At 37.6% G+C, this 21085-nt stretch overlaps 1 protein-coding gene across 7 annotated transcripts in view; it reads right to left on the bottom strand.

Moving 5' to 3' along the window:
• Positions 1–21085, bottom strand: part of PTPRK (protein tyrosine phosphatase receptor type K) — a 623130-nt gene that overhangs the window by 284214 nt on the left and 317831 nt on the right. For all 7 annotated transcript variants that reach the window (XM_045161947.1, XM_045161941.1, XM_045161943.1 and 4 more), the window contains exons 4-5: positions 9597–9678; positions 6971–7086 (exon numbers count right to left, since the gene is read on the bottom strand). In XM_045161947.1, the coding sequence (XP_045017882.1) occupies positions 6971–7086; positions 9597–9678 (198 nt within the window). The remainder of the gene's footprint in view (positions 1–6970; positions 7087–9596; positions 9679–21085) is intronic.

Genomic DNA, 21085 nt, shown 5'->3' with positions numbered 1-21085 from the left:
TGAACTTAATCAAATGGTTTCAAATGGACAAAATGGACACAAATGCAGGTAAGGTTTGTAGGCTATTGTCATCTACAGCTTGATTAGTACTGCCAGTGATTTGGTTATTAGATAAAATGTTTCATATACTCATTTTTGCTCATTCATGCCTTATTAAGGTAAACTACATACAGTGAACTGGTTAAACCTTAAGTTTTGACAAATGTATATGCACCCATAGACACAAAACCCCAACAAAGCTATATGACACTTACATTATCTCAAAAAGTTTTAGTGCTCATTCCCAGTTGATCCTCACCCTCTACAGTCAAATACTGTTCTGACTTCTATCATGATAGATTAACATCGTCTATTCTGAAACTTCATATAAATAAAGACATACATGACTTGCAGTCTTGTGTGTCTCTTGTCTTTCTGAAAACATAACATTGCTCAGCTTCATATACACTGGTGCATATATCGGTGGTGTACTCTTTCTCATTGATGAGTAGCATGAATGAACCAGAAATCGTTCATTCATTCTCCAGTTCATGAGCATTTGGGTTCTTCACATTACTGGTTATATAATGAATAAAGCTGTTATACATGTTCTTCCACAAATCTTTTTGTGAACGTGTGCTTTTATTTCTCTTATGTAAATACTTGGAACTACTGTGTCATGTTATTATTTCCTTACATATTCACGTTTTCCTGCCATCGCTTTATCTATTTATTATCTATGTTATTGGATTGTAATAAAATAAAAAGGACATGACTATAATTTTTAACCGATGAAAACATATAACCTATTTTTGTAGCTTTCCTGTGAAAAAATTATCTGATGCCTCTCAGGAATATAACCACCCATTTTTATTATTTTATTTTATTGTACATTAAAATTTCACTTGTGATCTTGTTTCTCATAATCTGGATTTTACTATAAGCCTTTAGTGACGATCCACAAATTCTTTACCACTTGGGGTTTCTCAGGAACACAAAATACGCATAGTTCTAAAACTTGTTGCACACATTAAAAACAGCTATTGATATGGGGAAAACTGCAAGTTATAAGCTGTAAAGAAAGTGGTGTTCATATCTAGAATGAAAGCAACTTCACTGAGCTTTACAAAAGAAAAGGAATTTGAAAGTTCTCTAGGAGCAACTAAAGATTTTATCCTAATTCCCTTATCCAATATCAATGAACTGCATAACATACTTTTAAAAATGATGTTCTATACAGCCTCATGTTTCACCAGATTTATAGCTTGCTGACACTCAGTGGACTTTCAAAAACATTCATCCATATTGCTTCATGCATCAGTAGTTCAGTCAGCATGTACAAGGAGGGTAATTTGGCTTATATATCTTGTCATTGTTTTCTAAATTGCTGGAGTGAATGACCTACTTCTAAGACTAATATTATAGCTGAGACAGTGCAGGAAAGAACCACATTAAAGACACAGCAAAACCACTATGATATGCCTTATGGATTATCCCAGATTATCTCAGGTAACTCATTGCATCTGCTTTTTTGTGCTCCATTTTTTACCTAATTGGTATGTCATTTTAAACAATAAAATGACTGAAATAGCAATTGTAAGCTAATTTTAAAAATAAAAATAAAATATGAGATCTACAGGATTAAAAAATGGAGAGAAGTTATTCTCTAAATGTATTTGTATACATAAGTGAAAGTGAAGTCACTCAGTCATGTCCGACTCCTTGCAACCCCATGGACTGTAGCCTACCAGGTTACTCCGTCCATGGAATTTTCCAGGCAAAAATACTGGCGTGGGTTGCCATTTCCTTCTCCAGGAGATCTTCCCAACCTAGGGATTGAACCTGGGTCTCCTGCATTGCAGGCAGATGCTTTACCGTCTGAGCTACCAGGAAAGTAAAGAAAGTGAAGTCACTCAGTCGTGTCCAACTCTTTGGGACCCCATGTATTGTAGCCTACAAGGCTCCTCCGTCCATAGAATTTTCCAGATAAGAATACTGGAGTGGGTTGCCATTTCCTTCTCCAGGAGATCTTCCTGACCCAGGGATTGAATCCGGGCCTCCTGCATTGTAGGCAGACACTTTACCGTCTGAGCCACCAAGGGAAGTCCTTGTATACATAAAACTACCTTAAATATCGCATCAATGCTATTACCTTCCAGCGCCACCAAGGTTGGAATTCTCTTTGACTGCAATGGAAAGAGGAAAGAGAAACGAGGAGTGTTTATAAATCATCACTTGACTTCCTCATAGAGTTACGGTGGCCTTCTGAACTCAGAATCAGATTTGGAGTTCTTGAAAGGCACAACCAATCTGGTAACATGGACCACAGCCTTGTCTAACTCAACAAAACTATGAGCCATGCCGTGTAGGGCCACCCAAGATGGATGGGTCATGGTGGAGAGTTTTGACAAAACGTGGTCCACTGGAGAAGGGAATGGCAAACCACTTCAGTATTCTTGCCGTAAGAACCTCATGAACAGTATGGAAAAGCAAAAAGATAGGACCATGAAAGATGAACTCCCCAGGTCAGTAGGTGCCGAATATGCTACTGGATATCAGTGGAGAAATAACTCCAGAAAGAACGAAGAGATGGAGCCAAAGCAAAAACAACACCCAGTTGTGGATATGACTGGTGATGGGAGCAAAGTTCGATGCTATAAAGAGCAATACTGCATAGGAACCTGAAATTTTAGGTCTATGAATAAAGGTAAATTGGAAGAGGTCAAACAGGAGATGGAAAGAGTGAAATCAACACTTTAGGAATCAGCAAACTAAAATGGACTGGAATGGGTGAACTTAACTCAGATGACCATTATATCCATTATTGTGGGCAAGAATCCCTTAGAAGAAATGGAGTAGCCATCATAGTCAACAAAAGAGTCCGAAATGCAGTATTTGGATGCAATCTCATAAATGATAGAATGATTGCTGTTCGTTTACAGGGCAAACCATTCAATATCACAGTAATCCAAGTCTATGCCCCAACCAGTACTGCTGAAGCTGAAGTTGAACGGTTCTATGAAGACCTACAAAACCTTTTAGAACTAAATCAAAAAAGATATCCTTTTCATATAGGGGATTGGAATGCAAAAGTAGGAAGTCAAGAAACACCTGGAGTAACAGGCACATTTGGCCTTGGAGTACAGAATGAAGGAGGGCAAAGACTAATAGAGATTTGCCAAGAGAATGCACTGGTCATGGCAAACACCCTCTTCCAACAACACAAGAGAAGACTCTACACATGGACCTCACCAGATGGTCAATACTGAAATCAGATTGATTATATTCTTTGCAGCCAAAGATGGAGAAGCATTATACAGTCAGCAAAAACAAGACCAGGAGCTGACTGTGGCTCAGATTATGAACTCCTTATTGCCAAATTCAGACTTAAATTGAAGAAAGTGGTGATAACCACTAGACCATTCAGGTATGACCTAAATCAAATCCCTTGTATTTATACAGTGAAAGTAACAAATAAGATTCAAGAGATTAGCTCTGATAGAGTGCCTAAAGAAATATGAACAGAGGTTCGTGACATTGTACAGGAGGCAGTGATAAAGACGATCCCCGTGAAAAACAAATGCAAAAAAACCAAAACGGTTGTCTGAGGAGGCCTTACAAATAGCTATGAAAAGACGAGAAGGGAAAGGCAAAGGAGAAAAGGAAAGATATACCCATTTGAACGCAGAGTTGCAAAGAATAGCAAGAACTGAACTGAACTGAACTGATCATGTATTCATGGCAGTTGTTGTGTATCATTTTTCATTTAAAAGTAGAAAATTGGAAGCTTTTCTAGTTTTTGTTCTTTTACCCCATATTCAAACATTTAACAATTGCAGCTCAATATATTATATGGTATGGGCTTTCTAGGCAGTGCAGTGGAGGCTGTGCTAAGAATCTGCCTGCCAATGTGAGAGATGCAAGAGACATGGGTTCCATCCCTGGGTCGGGAAGATCCCTTGGAGTAGAAGATGGCAACCCACTTCAGTGTTCTTGCCAGGAAATTTCCATGGACAGAGGAACCTGGCAGGCTACAGTCTAGGGGTCACAAAGAGTCAGACATACTGAGCAACGGAGCAGGCACACACGTTACATAATATAGATGATTTGGAGGACACAATAAGTTGATGGCTGACTTTTTTTACACCTGACCATGACAGTATACTATAGCTACTCCATTATTCCATTAATTTGCAACAGAATGCAAAGGCCTTTCTTCTGAGTCGTTTCCGACATTCATAGCAGTCAGCAAAGACTCTAAGCAGCAGTTGTTCTCACAGTGATATTTAACTTAAGGCACGGTTTTTTCCCCATGGAGAGAGAAATGGCAACCCACTCCAGTACTCTTGCCTGGAAAATTCCATGGACGGAGGAGCCTCCTAGGCTACAATTCATGCGGTCACAAAGAGTCAGACACAACTGAGCAACTTCCATTTTACTTCCACTGTTTTCCCCATACAAAACTAATAACTTGAAAATTTTACATTGCTTCTTCAAACAACAACAGAAAAACAAATGATCAAGACCATGTTTCAGACCATCAAAAATAATATAAAGACCTGGTTTTCATCTTATAGCTGGAAGTGATTTTGATCTCTATCCACATCTCCTTTTATAGATAACTGAGGCCGGGAAGAGTTTAATGAATTCTCTAAGCACACCTGATTACCTGGGTTATAAGAATTAAAGAGTTAGAATTAAGAACTGGGCCTCCCGACCTTAAAAAGTTTTTCTACACCAAGCAAAAATAACTTGACATCTGTTTCTATGTGTTGGGTTGTAGATTCACTGTGGAATCAAGTTTCTTCCTCCTTTATTATGTTTCTACTACTTTCGCAAAAGATGGATCATTTTTAAAAAATCATTGGCCACTTTTTGATGCACTTACTCTATACAGATATCAATTATATGTACATATCTACAATTTTATCTCTACAGTTCAATCTTGTTTATTTGAAAACATTCCTAAACTAGGCAATTCATAATTTTCAATATATCTTAAATACAGAGAATGATTTGAGAGAATAAGTTAAGGTAATTTAACTGGTCTATTATTGAAAAAGGCAGAAAAGCTTTTTCATGAATAAGTATATAAACTACTGTAGAATTGGGCAACGTCAAAATAGACAAGAAATACATAAATTCACCTTGGAAAATGTAAACAGAAAGAAGAGAAAAGAGAAAGTCGAACAGAAATCAAACAGAGTATTTTTATCTTTCATCTTTATTTGAAAAAGGACAAGAAGAAAATTTATTAACACTATAACGAAATGAGTCAATCTAAAAAAAATAATAAATGAGAAGTATTTTAACTGCAACCCACTCAGACCAGGAGGGCCAGAAAGTCTTTGTTGCCACAAGGCAACTGGTACGAAGTATACAGAACCCTTTTTATTTCAATGTCACATTAAATCCTAGAGCATAAAACCAGGGGCAGACTACAGAGTTTCTAGTTATCCAAGACAAGAATATACAGATCACAATTAAAATCAAATGCCAAGAATACTCCTAACTAAATGAAAAACAATTAGCGAAATAATTAGAAAATATATCTAAACACATTCTTAACACTATTTAGGCTGAGAGAGAAAGTAAGAAGGATTGTGATTTGATGTTTAGATAATAAAACAGGTTGCACATTATATAGTACACTCTACAGGAAGAATTATCTTATACTTCAGTATCTGTGGGGGAAATTAGCATAATCACAAGGTTAAAAAAAAGGAGAGACTTTATTTCCTTTACACATATTCAGGATGCTATCCTAATACCCACATATCAAATAAATGACAAAAGTGATAATTAGATTTATATGAAATACATCTGTTATTAACATTACAGTGGATGTGGGAATTGAATGAAAAAACACATTTATAACACCCAGTACAACACCAGGCATTATACTAGGTATGATTTTAATAATTATTTCTTATAATCATTACTCCAACCTCCCGCAACCCTCAACACTAATGTTACCTCAACACCAATGATGACCCTCAACACTAATGTTACCTCTCTAAAGGTATCATGAAATAAAGCCTGATGTCTATGTTCAACAAATTAAGCTAATGATTTCCCTTTTTGGTCTCTACTGACATTCTCAGGAATTTAAAATTCTAACTAATTAAATCCCTTTCCTCATTCTGATGCAAATAGAATTGAATAATAATAACAATAATAAAGGTTCTCAGAGGAAATTACTTACATTCTAGCTTCAAATATTTAGATCAACAATCATCAGTCCTGAGTCCAGCCTCAAGGCTTTAGAGCTGCTCTTAGCTCCTCCCACCAATCTCTGCCCCAGGATTGACAGATAACTCTCTGAAGGCATGGCACATTCCTTAGTCACTGTTTTCTCACAGATTCTTTTAAAGTTCTTTATATGCACCATTTACATTTCCCCAACATGTATGCTAAACTGCAATTCACTATATACCATTTACTGCAAATTTAATATGTGCATGGCAAACATCTTGTCCTCAGGTCTGTGATTAACCCCTACACAAAAAAATCCTGAAAATAATTTAGTTGGCTCTCTTCCAATTCACATTTCCAGAAACATTCCCAAAGGTTTTATAAAACACTTTTGAAAAAATTTATCAGAGTATGACAGTTCCTACTTAAGGACTATGCTCTTGTAAGCTGAGCATTCAAAATATTAAATATTAAATTTTAGTTTTTTTCCCCTATTTTTGCATGAATCTAGAAAAATTATTTTTACAGTTTGGACATAACATTAGAGAATCATTAGGTTTCACAAGGAACTAACCCAAACACTTATTAATTATACACTGTTATTCATATTCCAAAAATGGATCTGAAATTAATCTGTAGCCAATTAAACCTACAGAAAAGACAACCTGTCCCACCCATATACTCACTACACTCCATCCTCCTGTGCCCACCACACACATACAAGGAAAAATAATTTGTGATTTTTTTTTTTTTTAATCAAGTGTACTCTTTAGCTCAGCTGCCAGTGTGGCCTTACCTGCAGCCATAACTTGTTATGCACAGCATCTCTCCCTGTAGCAATACACTGAAAAGTAGCATTCTGCCCTGCATTGACCTCTACGTCCCCCAGACGGAGGAAATGAGGAGATTTATCTGTGAAGGCAAGAAAAAATTATTTTCTTTCACATGAAGAAAACACGCCTTGTTATTTTTTCCCAACAGAATAATGTTGTTAATACTTTTAAAGCTTTGGCCAAGACTAATGTCATATGGAAGTTTTCTCAGTGCTGAAAGACACTGCTGCATCTCTCAGTGTCAGTTCTCTTTAGCTCAGTAGCTTTATTGCGTATTTCACCATAATTGATAGAGCAATTCTATACAGAATGAGCACCCAACAATTACTGCTTGAGGACCCCGGCAGATGGTTGCATACAGTTGACAATAAAAGTTACGTATCAAAGCAAGCAAAAGAGATCAAATAGGCACAAAGCATGGCATAATAGAAAGATATAGTGAAAACATAGAATGATAGCTCAAAACTGGACATATACATGGCCATTGAACTATTAAATCACACTTGAAGCGCTTAACGCTTTCTTTCCCTTTTTTAAAACTTTCAATAACTGCTGCATAATCCTCTGGTACTTCAAAGAACAAGGGACTGTTCTTCCTTCTCTCAAACAGAGTATTAATTTAACTGTTGTTAAATCCACTTCCTATTGCTTTATAGTCCTAAGAAAATTACCTGAAAGAAATATTAGACCAACAAAACACTAATGACTGCAATCAAAATATACATGAGTTACATGACTGTCAAACAAGCATTCTCTTATAATTACCTTTTAAAGCTGAAGTTATGTATGTTTTCAACTGAAAGGAACTATAAACAGGAAAAGCTAATCCTCAGTGAGTAAAGACAGAGCATGGAAGACCATATCACAATGAAACTACTGTTGTGCTCAATTTAAATATTTTTTTAAAATTTGGTTAACTCGTGAAAGTCGTTCTTCAATATCTTCTTTCAAAAGACATGTAAATGAACAATAGATGGAAACATTGTTCTCATATATGAATGGACTGAAAGAGTTTAGTAAGCCAACTTGAACTTTGAGTGAGATAATTTTGTTTCCCTTTTTCTTAGATTACATCAGATGTATTTGACTACATGTATTTCTTAGGATACACCACAATCATTTGACTCTTGCCTGCTTCATCTTTCCCTAGGGCCTCATCTCAGTAGGTGCTTCAGAAAAGCAATGCTTGCACTAGAACACAAGCTAGAACAGTGTTCATGACTTGGGAACAAAAGACCAGCAGCATTAGTATCTCCTGAGAACAATGAAAACCAGAGGAGGGCCCAGGCAACCTATGATTTTTGCCACATCCTGCTGGTGATTCTGATGCACACCAGAGTTTGTCAACCAGTTAGCAGGAGTATGAGCCCTGGCCTCTGGCAATGGCAGCCTTTATGCATGCTGCTTACAAATTATTAGAGAATTTCCACCAGGAGGATTACTGAACAGATCACCTAGAATTCATAGGCCCTAAAAAATGCTGCTGTTGGGAGATATAGCTGAAGTATGAACTGCTTTATGCCTGGCTCTACTGAATGTGTGCAATAATTGTCTTTCAAGGTATGTGATGTAAACACAAATTTAGTTCCCCCATCTGAAGACCAACTAATGTGCACCTAAGGACACATCAAATGATGTGTAACTAAATTCAGTTTCTTGTTTTGTATGCTTTCTATTGTCTTGTTGTTTATTATGAATTAGCCAGATACTTACTATGACATGAAAAAATTAGTCCTAAATTAAGAATAAGATGAATTAATTCATTTTCTTCATTTCATTCCAAATTTCAACTTAGATCACATAAGTTAATAAAGATTCTTTTTTATTTTCTTTTCACTGAACTCTGATTTGTTATTCTTTGTTTTCCTAGGCAATTTAATAAAGTCAAAAGATGGAATGAGTCCCTTGATTTTTATTTTCTTCTGTCAAAAATAACATCAACTACATAAATTGAAGATCTAATCAGCTTTGTTAGGAGATTCATGAATGAGGCAACATTCTATCTATCAACTGGAAGACAGATCCAAGGGGTTATACAAATGGAAAGTTTTTACAAGAGGGTGGGACAAGGGAGCTATTAACAGAAAGAAAAGAAATTATTATTTATTTTTCTTCTTGAAGAAGAAAAGGAACAGCAAGAGTTTGATGATTCAGATCACCTCTTCTTCCTCTGGGGCATAGAGAAGGATCACAGGACAATTTTCTTACTGGTGCTTGACCATAAAATCAAGACAAGTCAATTAGGATTAAGTTTTTGGAAGAGGCTGAAACTGTAATTAGATCAGGTATAAATTTAGGTTTGGTATCATGGAATTTTAGCATGAGTGATACCATTTTGAGACTGTGGTTCTCTTTGGAACATTAATTGAACAATTAAAAGAATCTTTTAACATGTGCACAAGTCTGAAAAACATTTGGTTCAAAAACTCTAGAAATACCTCAGTGATCTTTTTAAACTGAACAGAAAACTAGGAATAACAACAACAAAAGAGACAGCAATGACCAAGTGATAAACAATCAACAGTCACTACCAATATAAGACAAGTCTTGAAAGGAGGTAGAAAAATACAATTCTTAATCACAACCTACCACAAGGATAACTCAGGACTTGGATGTCATCAATGGCAATATAACCACTTCTCCCTCCTGAGACTTCAGCTTCAAATATTACCTGTCAGGAAGAAACAGAAAACATTTACAACAATCGTTTTTAAGGAATTTTCACAGTGAAGGAAGAATAGCTGTAACACACTTAAGAAAATTAAAATTTAATTTTTGTGCTTTAATAAAAATTAAAATGGTGTCTGTACAGGAAAACAAAATATTTTTTGAAGAACAATTAAATTATTGAGGTCAGTAACTCTCAATTTTTTTTAAGCAAATATCATTGATTTCCTGAATGGGCAATATATAGGCAGATATAAAAAATCCATTATCCCTAAATTTTCCCTTACTGACTTTTTCCATTTTTTTTAATTTATTTCACATACATTGAGCATCAACTTGAAGCAGTATGCTAAACCAGCTAAGACATCAACTGATCTAAGCTTTTAAATACAGTAGCTGAATTTTCAACAAAGAGGTCATTAGATAGAAATTATGCCAGGTAAGAGCAACCACATAAAATAGAAACCAAATGAACATAATCTGTATGGCTAGTAAAACTCAAGACAGAAGAAATGAAATCAGAGAACTAGGCATGGAAGACTTTGAATACCACGGGAGTGAAGACTAGGAGTATATCCTGTAAATGGTTAATCAATTTTAAAATATATATATGTATGTATTAATAAACATTTTAATAAATGTATTTTTAAAAATCAGTGTTCAAATATAAGCTCATGTTATAGAATGTTGTTATAGTCAACAATAGAACTTACTTAATAGACTTTCCCTTCACCTTAATAATGTGTGCTGTTACTTTTCAAGAGAAAATAGATTTAGTATGCCATGTTTCAACATTTTATTTTATGATGGGCTCCTTTATTTATGGAGATATATGGGTCATCATAGAAGTATTTTGCAAAATATTTTAGGAAACACATTGGAAATTGATGTTTAAAATAGGAATAAAATACAATCAAATTTGTCTACTAGAAATATATTTGGCAGAAGGCAATGGTACCCCATTCCAATACTCTTGCCTGGCAAATCCCATGGACGGAAGAGCCTGGTAGGCTGCAGTCCATGGGGTCCCTAAGAGTCAGACACAACTGAGTGACTTCACTTTCACTTTCCACTTTCATGCATTGGAGAAGGAAATGGCAACCCACTCCAGTGTTCTTGCCTGGAGAATCCCATGGACGGAGAAGCCTGGTAGGCTGCAGTCCGTGGGGTCGCACAGAGTCGGACACGACTGAAGCGACTTGGCAGAAATATATTTGTTTCAAAGTTGAAGGATGGCCCCAAAGAAAGACTAGAAACCAAAAGATTCTAGTAGCAGTGAAAAATAGAAAGATGAGATGAAAAAGGAAAGATAAAGAAATAATGCTAAGGAAATATTAAAAAAAAGAAAATATTGATTCATTAGTTGTAGAGAAATAATAGGACAATTCTGATTTCTGGCTTGGGTCCCTAGGGACTGTACTGCACTATATTGTCTATTGACAAGAAGGAGGAAATTTTCCCTTCTATCCTTCCTGAGCTGTTGTGTCTGGACTAATAATAAAATGGGCACAAGACCGATTAACAAGAGAAAAAGATCAAACTTTAATCGTGTACAGGGAGACCTCGTAGAAATGGGACCTAAGAAATGGCCAAAGCAGGGAGCTTTTATGCTTTCTAGACAAAGACACACTAAATTTGTGGGGAAGTGACAGGGCAATGAAACTTTGTGCTCAATTAATGAAGAACCTAAACAGAGTTTGGACCTGGGGCAGTAAATTAGAGAAGTAACATGTTTGTTCACACAGGTTTTTCAGCTTCAAATTCTCTACCTCCAGTGTTAAGGGTGTCTTTCTATACCCAGAGGCAGGGGGTACAGCTTTCACATGAGAGACTCACTCTCTGCTTTCAGGGAGATGGAAAGGACGGTCAGAGTAGCCCTCTTGCATTGGCCATTGCTAAGTAACTTCAATTCAAAATAATCAGTATATCATTAAGGCATAATTGGGGCAGCCTACCCCATATCCCAACATTATCAGGATCCCTAGCTAGAACATGTGATGCAGAAAAAGGTACAAGTTTGAGGAAGAAGATAACTAAGTACATTGCAGACATAATAGATTCGCTAAGCCTAAAATGCATATGGAGTAAATGCTTAGGCGATAACTACAGATATATCTCAGAGTGAAGAAATAGGTTTAGAATAAAGCTATAGATTTGAAAGTCATCATCATGGCAGTGAGTAAGCTACAGATTTGAAAGTTAAAGGTGAGTAATATGGCATAGGAAGATAAAGAGGAGTAAACCACTGAAACGGAAGGCAAGACGACAGCCAGCAGAAGTAAGGTCAGCAAAGTACAGTTCAGACCTCACGGTCGAGGAAGGAAGAGAAGGATCAGGAGGTTTCAGGCAGGTCAACACTCCCACCAAAAGGATTAAAAAAGGCAAAATAAATTATAATAACTATAATTTTAAAACATCAGATATCTGCATAGACAACAGCATCTAAAGGGGCACAAATGTTGAAGTACAGGATCTCTCCAATGTGATCCCAGGATTCTCATTTCTCATGGGAATATTTGCCAATTCTGGAATCAGGCTGTGGTTCTAGGACAGACTTAGGAACTCTATGGGAGAAAGTGAAAACATGGAAGCTTGCAGTAACAGCACAAAAAGAGAACAATAAACTAGAAATTTGAGAGTCTGAATAAAACAGATGTAGGCTTTCCAGGTGGCAGTAGTGGGAAAGAATCCTTCTGCCACTGCAAGAGACTTGGGAGATGTGGGTTCGATCCCTGAATAGGGAAGATTCCCAGGAGAAGGGCATGCAACCCACCCAGTATTCTTGCCTGGAGAACCCCATGAACAGGGGAGGCTGGCTGGCTACAGTCAATAGTGCCACAAAGAGTCGGACAAGACTGAAGAGACTTAGCATGCAAGCACAGGTCATGGCAAAAAGCATGAAACACAGGAGAGAGCTCAAGGAAAACTAAAAAAGAATCAATTAAAGCTAGCCATTAGGAGTCTTCTGGTAATGTTTGAGACAGATAGTATTACTGAAGTGGAGGGGAATTTTTATTGAGTACTTACTATACTCAATAGATAAGCCTTAGATAATCATGATGGTGTGATTACTGACCTAGAGCCAGACATCCTGGAATGTGAAGTCAAGTGGTCCTTAGAAAGCATCACTACGAACAAAGCTAGTGGAGGTGATGGAATTCCAGCTGAGCTATTTCAAATCCTGAAAGATGATGCTGTGAAAGTGCTGAACTCAATATGCCAGCAAATTTGGAAAACTCAGCAGTGGCCGCAGGACTGGAAAAGGTCAGTTTTCATTCCAATCCCAAAGAAAGGCAAGGCCAAAGAATGCTCAAACTACCGCACAATTGCACTCATCCCACACGCTAGTAAAGTAATGCTCAAAATTCTCCAAGCCAGGCTTCAGCAATACATGAACCATGAACTTCCAGATGTTCAAGCTGGTTTTAGAAAAGGCAGAGGAACCAGAGATCAAATTGCCAACATCCTCTGGATCATGGAAAAAGCAAAAGAGTTCCAGAAAAGCATCTATTTCTGCTTTATTGACTAAGCCAAAGCCTTTGACTGTGCGGATCACAATAAACTGTGGAAAATTCTGAAAGAGATGGGAATACCAGACCACCTGACCTGCCTCTTGAGAAACTGATATGCAGGTCAGGAAGCAACAGTTAGAACTGAACATGGAATAACAGACTGGTTCCAAATAGGAAAAGGAGTTCGTCAAGGCTGTATATTGTCACCCTATTTATTTAACTTCTATGCAGAGTACATCATGAGAAATGCTGGGTTGGAAGAAGCACAAGCTGGAATCAAGATTGCCAGGAGAAATATTAATAACCTCAGATATGCAGATGACACCACCCTTATGGCAGAAAGTGAGGAGGAACTAAAAAGCCTCTTGATGAAAGTGAAAGAGGGGAGTGAAAAAGTTGGCTTAAAACTCAACATTCAGAAAACGAAGATCATGGCATCTGTTCCCATCACTTCATGGCAAATAGATGGGGAAACAGTGGAAACAGTGTCAGACTCTATTTTTGGGGGCTCCAAAATCACTGCAGATGGTGATTGCAGCCATGAAATAAAAAGACGCTTACTCCTTGGAAGGAAAGTTATGACCAACCTTGACAGCATATTAAAAAGCAGAGACATTACTTTGCCAGCAAAGGTCCGTCTAGTCAAGGCTATGGTTTTTCCTGTGGTCATGTATGGATGTGAGAGTTGGACTGTGAAGAAAGCTGAGCACCAAAGAATTGATGCTTTTTAAACTGTGGTGTTGGAGAAGACTCTTGAGAGTTCCTTGGACTGTGAGGAGATCCAGCCAGTCCATCCTAAAGGAGATCAGTCCTGGGTGTTCTTTGGAAGGAATGATGCTAAAGCTGAAACTCCAGTACTTTGGCCACCTCATGCGAAGAGTTGACTCATTGGAAAAGACTCTGATGCTGGGAGGGATTGGGGGCAGGAGGAGAAGGGGATGACAGAGGATGAGATGGCTGGATGGCATCACTGACTCGATGGACTTGAGTTTGAGTGAACCCCGGGAGTTGGTGACGGACAGGGAGGCCTGGCGTGCTGCGATTCATGGGGTCGCAAAGAGTCGGACATAACTGAGTGACTGAACTGAACTGAACTAAACTATACTCAAGAGACTATTCAAACTGAGCATGTTCATTCATGCTCACATCTACTTTGGTTTCCCTCTTCTCTCTTTACGTCTCTGCACACATACAAATATTCTCTTAATTAGAATCACACGAGGTAGATATTACTTTTATCCTCATTTTAAAGAAAAGTTAAGTGGCTGCACCAAAGTCTAACAACAAGTCTTAGAGCCAAGAATGAACCCAAGCCAACCTCCAGGTTCTGATCTACCAACTTCACTATATTTCCTTTCAAGTCAGAGACACAAACACAGTAGAACATTCCTTTAAATAAGCTTTAACTTTCCTTTAAAAGTCTAATATGTTAAATTTATAAAGTGTCATTTTAAATAGCAAACTAATCAGGTATTATACTGACTAAATAGCAGTATCATGAGCATGACACCCTTTCCATTCTCATACCATACCAATATCCACCCCAAAGCCAATGACAGTGTGACAGCAGGCTGCATGGATAATTCACCCCCTCTTCAATCACTCCCACCATAAACTGGCTCCTATGCTAATTCTCTTCTACACCAAGTCTGCACTGTATGACTATTAATTTCCCTGGAATAAGCTGAAGTTGTGAAGTCAAAGAGATTTCTGTGGGAAGACAATTGCTTCATGATGAAAGAAGGGCTAATCTATAAAGACAGAAATATATGTGAGTGCATGTGTGAGTGTGTGTGTGTACACAATCTGCATTTCCTCTGAAGGTTTTGATACAACTGTTATGTCATTTTCTAAATATTAGAACAAAGACTTAGCAAGAAACAGAAGAGAGAATCAGAAACTTTAAAGTATAATTTGAAGCAGTTGTGGTACAGGTCACATTCTCGGGGATGAGAAAATTTGTTATTGACACCCACTTTTCCTGTATACAAATCACTGAGCAAATCACATAACGTTTTAGAGCCAAGTCTCATTTGGAGATAATGCAGCTTTCATTATAAAGTTCCGTGAAGCTTAAATAGTAACATCTGTAAAAGTACTATATAAATGAAAAGGTAAGATGATAAACATTGTTAATAAATGACATTTGTATAAGTGTATCCCAGGAAAACAAGCTTTATTTGCTTGAATGGTTGATGATAGTTTAAGGAAAGGGAAGGAAGGAAGGCATAGAAAGAAAAAATGAGAAAATTATTTCTGGAAAAAAATACATTGTTATGAATAGACTATGCAGCTGAATAATCAGTTCATTATTTCAGTTTTGTTACAATTAGCATTAATTAAATTATTCCAATTCTAGGCTTATCTTAGTTTTACTTTCTTGAATTGTTTTACTTCCTTTGCTTCATGTAGGAGATAAGTTTAAACATGTTTACTACATCCCTGAAGAAAAGTTTCTTATCTGTTCATTTAAATTGGGCTTTATTCTGGACAATAAATTTAGGCCTTGATTTAAAAGGGAGTGAAAGAATTGGTTCTTTAGTAAAGAAAAAGAAAAAAAAATGTTTCTCTTTTCAGTGACCTCATTTCCCCTGCTAAGTGTTGTCTCTGCCTCATTAACGAGACCAAGAGAAAATTTCTAAGAGCAGATTCCTTTATTGCTAAAGATCTAATCAGCTTTATCACTTCAGCAGAGCCCTTACCTTGTAAGGCTCTCCTGTCCACTCAAGGAAAACCAATCTCAATAGCTTAATTACGCAAAACTTGCTTGGGCTAATGTTCAGGTCAGAGCTAATGCTTGGTGTCAAGTAGTCAACGAGGGCTTCCCAGGAGAAGAGAGCAAGGGAAGCCATACCCTATGTCAACTTGAATCCATCCAAGAGGCCAACCTGAGAACAGAATGGAAGGGCTCCGCTTTTCATGCTATTTCCACTCCATTCCATTACCTGAAATACTGAAGGGGATGATTCTAATCAAAATTTTGCTACTCTAGCAACATTCTTGGATTATTAACTAAATAAGTGAAGTCAAGTCGAACTGAAGGAGGGGAGAAAATGAAAGAACAAGAATGACATTATCCTTTGGCAAACAATTAATACAGAAGAAATGCCGCATATAAGGGGAAGCTAAACTCCAAGTAAGGAGCCTGGGCTCTAGCTGTTGGTCTGCTATCACATGGAACCCATGCAATTTATTTAACTGTGTCTTCACAGCCTCACATCGACAACACTGGCCTTGTCCATATTGAAGTTTCTTATGAATATTGAATGGTTTATGTGAAATGATTAAATGATATATATATATAATGATTAAATGATATACGAAATGCCATGTAAGACAAGGTATTATGGATTCGAGAAATCTAACCCTAAATTGAACTTAATTTTCTTTCAATATATCACAGTGTTAAACTGTACCATTTTTCTAGATTCCACATATATGCATTAATGCATTAATCTTTGCTCTTCTCTTTCTGACTTGGGCTTCCCAGGTGACTCAGATGGTAAAGTATCTGCCTGTGATGCGGGAGACCCAGGCTTTATCCCTGGGTTGGGAAGATCTCCTGGAGAAAGGAATGGCAACCCACTCCAGTATTCTTGCCTCTAGAATCCTATAGTCAGAGAAGCCTGGTGGGCTACAGTCCATAGGATCACAAGAGTTGGACACAACTGAGTGATTAACACTTTCATTTTCTTTCTGACTTACTTCACCCTGTTTGATAGACTCCAGGTACATCCACATCTCTATAAATGACCCAATTTCATTTATTTTTATGGCTGAGTAATATTCTGTTATATACATGTAGCACATCTTCTTTATCCATTGATCTGTTGATGGACATTTAGGGTGTTTTCATGTGACAGGGATAGAAACGCAGATGTAGAGAACAGATATGTGGACACAGGGGCAAGGAGACGGTGTGATGAACTGGGAGGTTGGGTTTGACATAATACACTATCATGTATAAAACAGACTGCTAGAGAAAACCTGCTATATAGCACAGGGCACTCAACGTGGTGCTCTGCGATGAACTAGAAGGCTGGGATGGTGGGGGAGGAAAGAGGGAGAGGATATATGTGTACATATAGCTGATTCAGTTCATTTCACAGCAGAAACCAACACAACACTGAAAAGCAGTTATACTCCAGTGTCTTTTTAAAGTGTGGGCTCCAAAGTCAGATACATTTCATTCATATTCTTTAAGTATTAACTTTGCCTTATCGAAAAATATATGTAAAGCTACTGTGTAACTTCAACTGATATACAATCTAAAGCTATGTTTCTTTTCTTTCAAAACTGTGACTATCCACCTCAGGGTTAAAGGAGGATTAAATGAGCTAACACACCTGAACCATTTAGCAACAGTTCCTGGCACAGGGTCAGCGTTCTAGGTTAAGGAGCACCACCGCCATGATGGGAAAAAACATCTGTAAAGAACACATGTACTAAAATGAAATTTCTTCTCATTATCTCCTCTCTTTTCAAAAAACTTAACTCCCTGTCATGTATTTGGGAGGAAAAAAAAAAAAAAAAAACCCTTAGAATAAACTAGTATTGTATTCCCATCAGTTCAGTTCAGTTCAGTCGCTCAGTCGTGTCTGACTCTTTGCGACCCCATGAGTTGCAGCACACCCATAAACCTTCTCAAATATGTTTTCTGTGATTTGAATTTTTAAACATTGATTATAGTTAATGTAAAGTTTAAAGTAAATTACCCACTCACCTTCAAAGAATAAATGTACCAGAAACAAAACTTAAAGAAATAGAAATAGGTTGATTTCTATATGTCCCTGTCCAAATTTGGATAATGAATAAAATAGTCATTTTAGTCAAGATGACCAAGGCTTCAGGTCTATCTGTATCAGTGCTAGTAAACCATATACATCTACATCTCTGATATGTATATGTGATATGTATATGATATGTATATGTATATGTGAGGCCTCAAAAGTCAGAAGCTGTGCTTGACTCAACTTTATGTCCAAAAAGCTTATTTACAGTATCTGGCACATAACAGACATTCACAAATGCTAGCTGAATAACAACAGTAACAAATTATATATAGACAGTGGCTCACACAGTAAAGAATCTGCCTGCAATGCTAGAGACCTGGGTTGGATCCCTGGGTTGGGAAGATTCCCTGGAGGAGGGCACGGCAACCCACTTCAGTACTCTTGCCAGGAGAATTCCATGGACAGAGGGGCCTGGCAGACTACAGTCCATGGGGTCACAAAGAGTCGGACACAACTAAGCAATAAACACAGCATATACATACACACAATGTAAGAAATACATGAACAAAAGTATGTTAACATCATTAAATATAATTGACTTCTCTTTTTTCTCATGTGAAGTCTAAGCATTGGATTCTCAAGGATCCATTTCAGGCTACCTTCTCCATTTTTGCCTTATAGTTCACCCTGATAGGACAAAGGAAGATAAGCCTATAAAAATGAAAGAGGAAATTGAGGAAAAAATAAAATGCATAAAAATATAAAAGGGAAATGGTATGACAAAAGCCAATAAGACAATATTCGAAGGGTGCACTGGGACGACCCAGAGGGATGGAATGGGAAGGGAGGAGGGAGGAGGGTTCAGGATGGGGAACACATGTATACCTGTGGCAGATTCAGTTTGATATTTGGCAAAACTAATACAATTATGTAAAGTTTAAAAATAAAATAAAATTTAAAAAAATAATAATAATAAAAAAAAATAAAATAAAATTTGGCCACCTCAAAAAAAAAAAAAAAGAAGGGGAGATTTCAGGACCAAATGCTGATCAAGCACTAAGACAGAGATTAAAAATACCTTCATGCATATTTTATAACTAGAAGCTTGTACACTATGACCAACATGTTCCCATTTCACCCAAACACAGGACTCTGATGTCCACCATTCGAGTCTCTGTTTCTGTCTTTCTTTTTTCAAGATTCCACATATAAATGATGTCTTACCAGAGAACACAAATATCTGCTTACAAGATGAATAAACTCCGTGGATCTAATGTGTAGAATGGTTATTGTTCAGTCGCTCAGTCATGTCTGACTCTTTATAACCCCATGGACTGCAGCACACCAGGCTTCCCTGTCCTTCACTATCTCCTGGAGCTTGCTCAAACCATTGTCCATAGAGTCGATCATACCATACGACCATCTCGTCCTCTGTCATCCCCTTCTTCTACTGCCTTCAATGGTTCCCAGCATCACAGTCTTTTCTAATAAGTCGGCTCTTCACATCAGGTGGCCAAAGTGTTGGAATTTCAGCTTAAGCATTAATCCTTCCAATGAATATTTAAGGTTGATTTCATTCAGGACTGACTGGCTTCATCTCCTTGCAGTCCAAGGGACTCTCAAGAGTCTTCTCCAATACCACAGTTCAAAAACATCAATTCTTTGGCACTCAATTTTCTTAATGGTCCAACTCTCACATCCATACATGACTACTGGAAAAACCATAACCTTGACTATATGGATATTTGTTGGCAAAGTAATGTCACTGCTTATTAATATGCTATTTAAGTTGGTCATAGTTTTTCTTCCAAGGAACAAGCAACTTTTAATTTCATGGTTGCAGTCACCATCTGCAGTGATTTTGGAGCCCAAGAAAATAAAGTCAGCCACTGTTTCCCCATCTATTTGCCGTGTAGTGATAGGACCAGATGCTATGATCTTAGTTTTCTGAATGTTGAGTTTTAAGCCAGGTTTTCACTCTCCTTTCTCATTCTCATTTCAAATCTTGAAAGATGATGCTATGAAAGTGCTGCACTCAATATGCCAGCAAATTTGGAAAACTCAGCAGTGGCCACAGGACTGGAAAAGGTCAATTTTCATTCCAATCCCAAAGAAAGGCAATGAGGCAGAAGATATTAAGAAGAGATGGCAAGAATACACAGAAGAACTGTACAAAAAAGATCTTCACGACCCAGATAATCACGATGGTGTGATCACTGACCAAGAGCCAGACATCCTGGAATGTGAAGTCAAGTGGGCCTTAGAAAGCATCACTACGAACAAAGCTAGTGGAGGTGATGGAATTCCAGTTGAGCTATTCCAAATCCTGAAAGATGATGCTGTGAAAGTGCTGCACTCAATATGCCAGCAAATTTGGAAAACTCAGCAGTGGCCACAGGACTGGAAAAGGTCAGTTTTCATTCCAATCCCAAAGAAAGGCAAGGCCAAAGAATGCTCAAACTACCGCACAATTGCACTCATCTCACACGCTAGTAAAGTAATGCTCAAAATTCTCCAAGCCAGGCTTCAGCAATACGTGAACCATGAACTTCCTGATGTTCAAGCTGGTTTTAGAAAAGGCAGAGGAACCAGAGATCAAATTGCCAACATCCAATGGATCATGGAAAAAGCAAGAGAGTTCCAGAAAAGCATCTATTTCGGCTTTATTGACTAAGCCAAAGCCTTTGACTGTGCGGATCACAATAAACTGTGGGAAATTCTGAAAGAGATGGGAATACCAGACCACCTGACCTGCCTCTTGAGAAATCTGTATGCAGGTCAAGAAGCAACAGGTACAACTGGACATGGAACAACAGACTGGTTCCAAATAGGGAAAGGAGTATGTCAAGGCTATATATTGTCACCCTGCTTATTTAACTTTTATGCAGAGTACATCATGAGAAACGCTGGACTGGAAGAAGCACAAGCTGGAATCAAGATTTCTGGGAGAAATATCAATAACCTCAGATACGCAGATGACACCACCCTTATGGCAGAAAGTGAAGAGGAACTAAAAAGCCTCTTGATGAAAGTGAAAGTGGAGAGGGAAAAAGTTGGCTTAAAGCTCAACATTCAGGAAACGAAGATCATGGTATCCAGTCCCATCACCTCATGGGAAATAGATGGGGAAACAGTGGAAACAGTGTCAGACTTTATTTTTCTGGGC

Source organism: Bubalus bubalis, chromosome 10, assembly GCF_019923935.1.
Source record: "Bubalus bubalis isolate 160015118507 breed Murrah chromosome 10, NDDB_SH_1, whole genome shotgun sequence".
Lineage (NCBI taxonomy): Eukaryota > Metazoa > Chordata > Mammalia > Artiodactyla > Bovidae > Bubalus > Bubalus bubalis.
The sequence above is the reverse complement of the archived record's forward strand: the minus strand, read 5'-3'. Positions and strand labels throughout refer to the sequence as shown.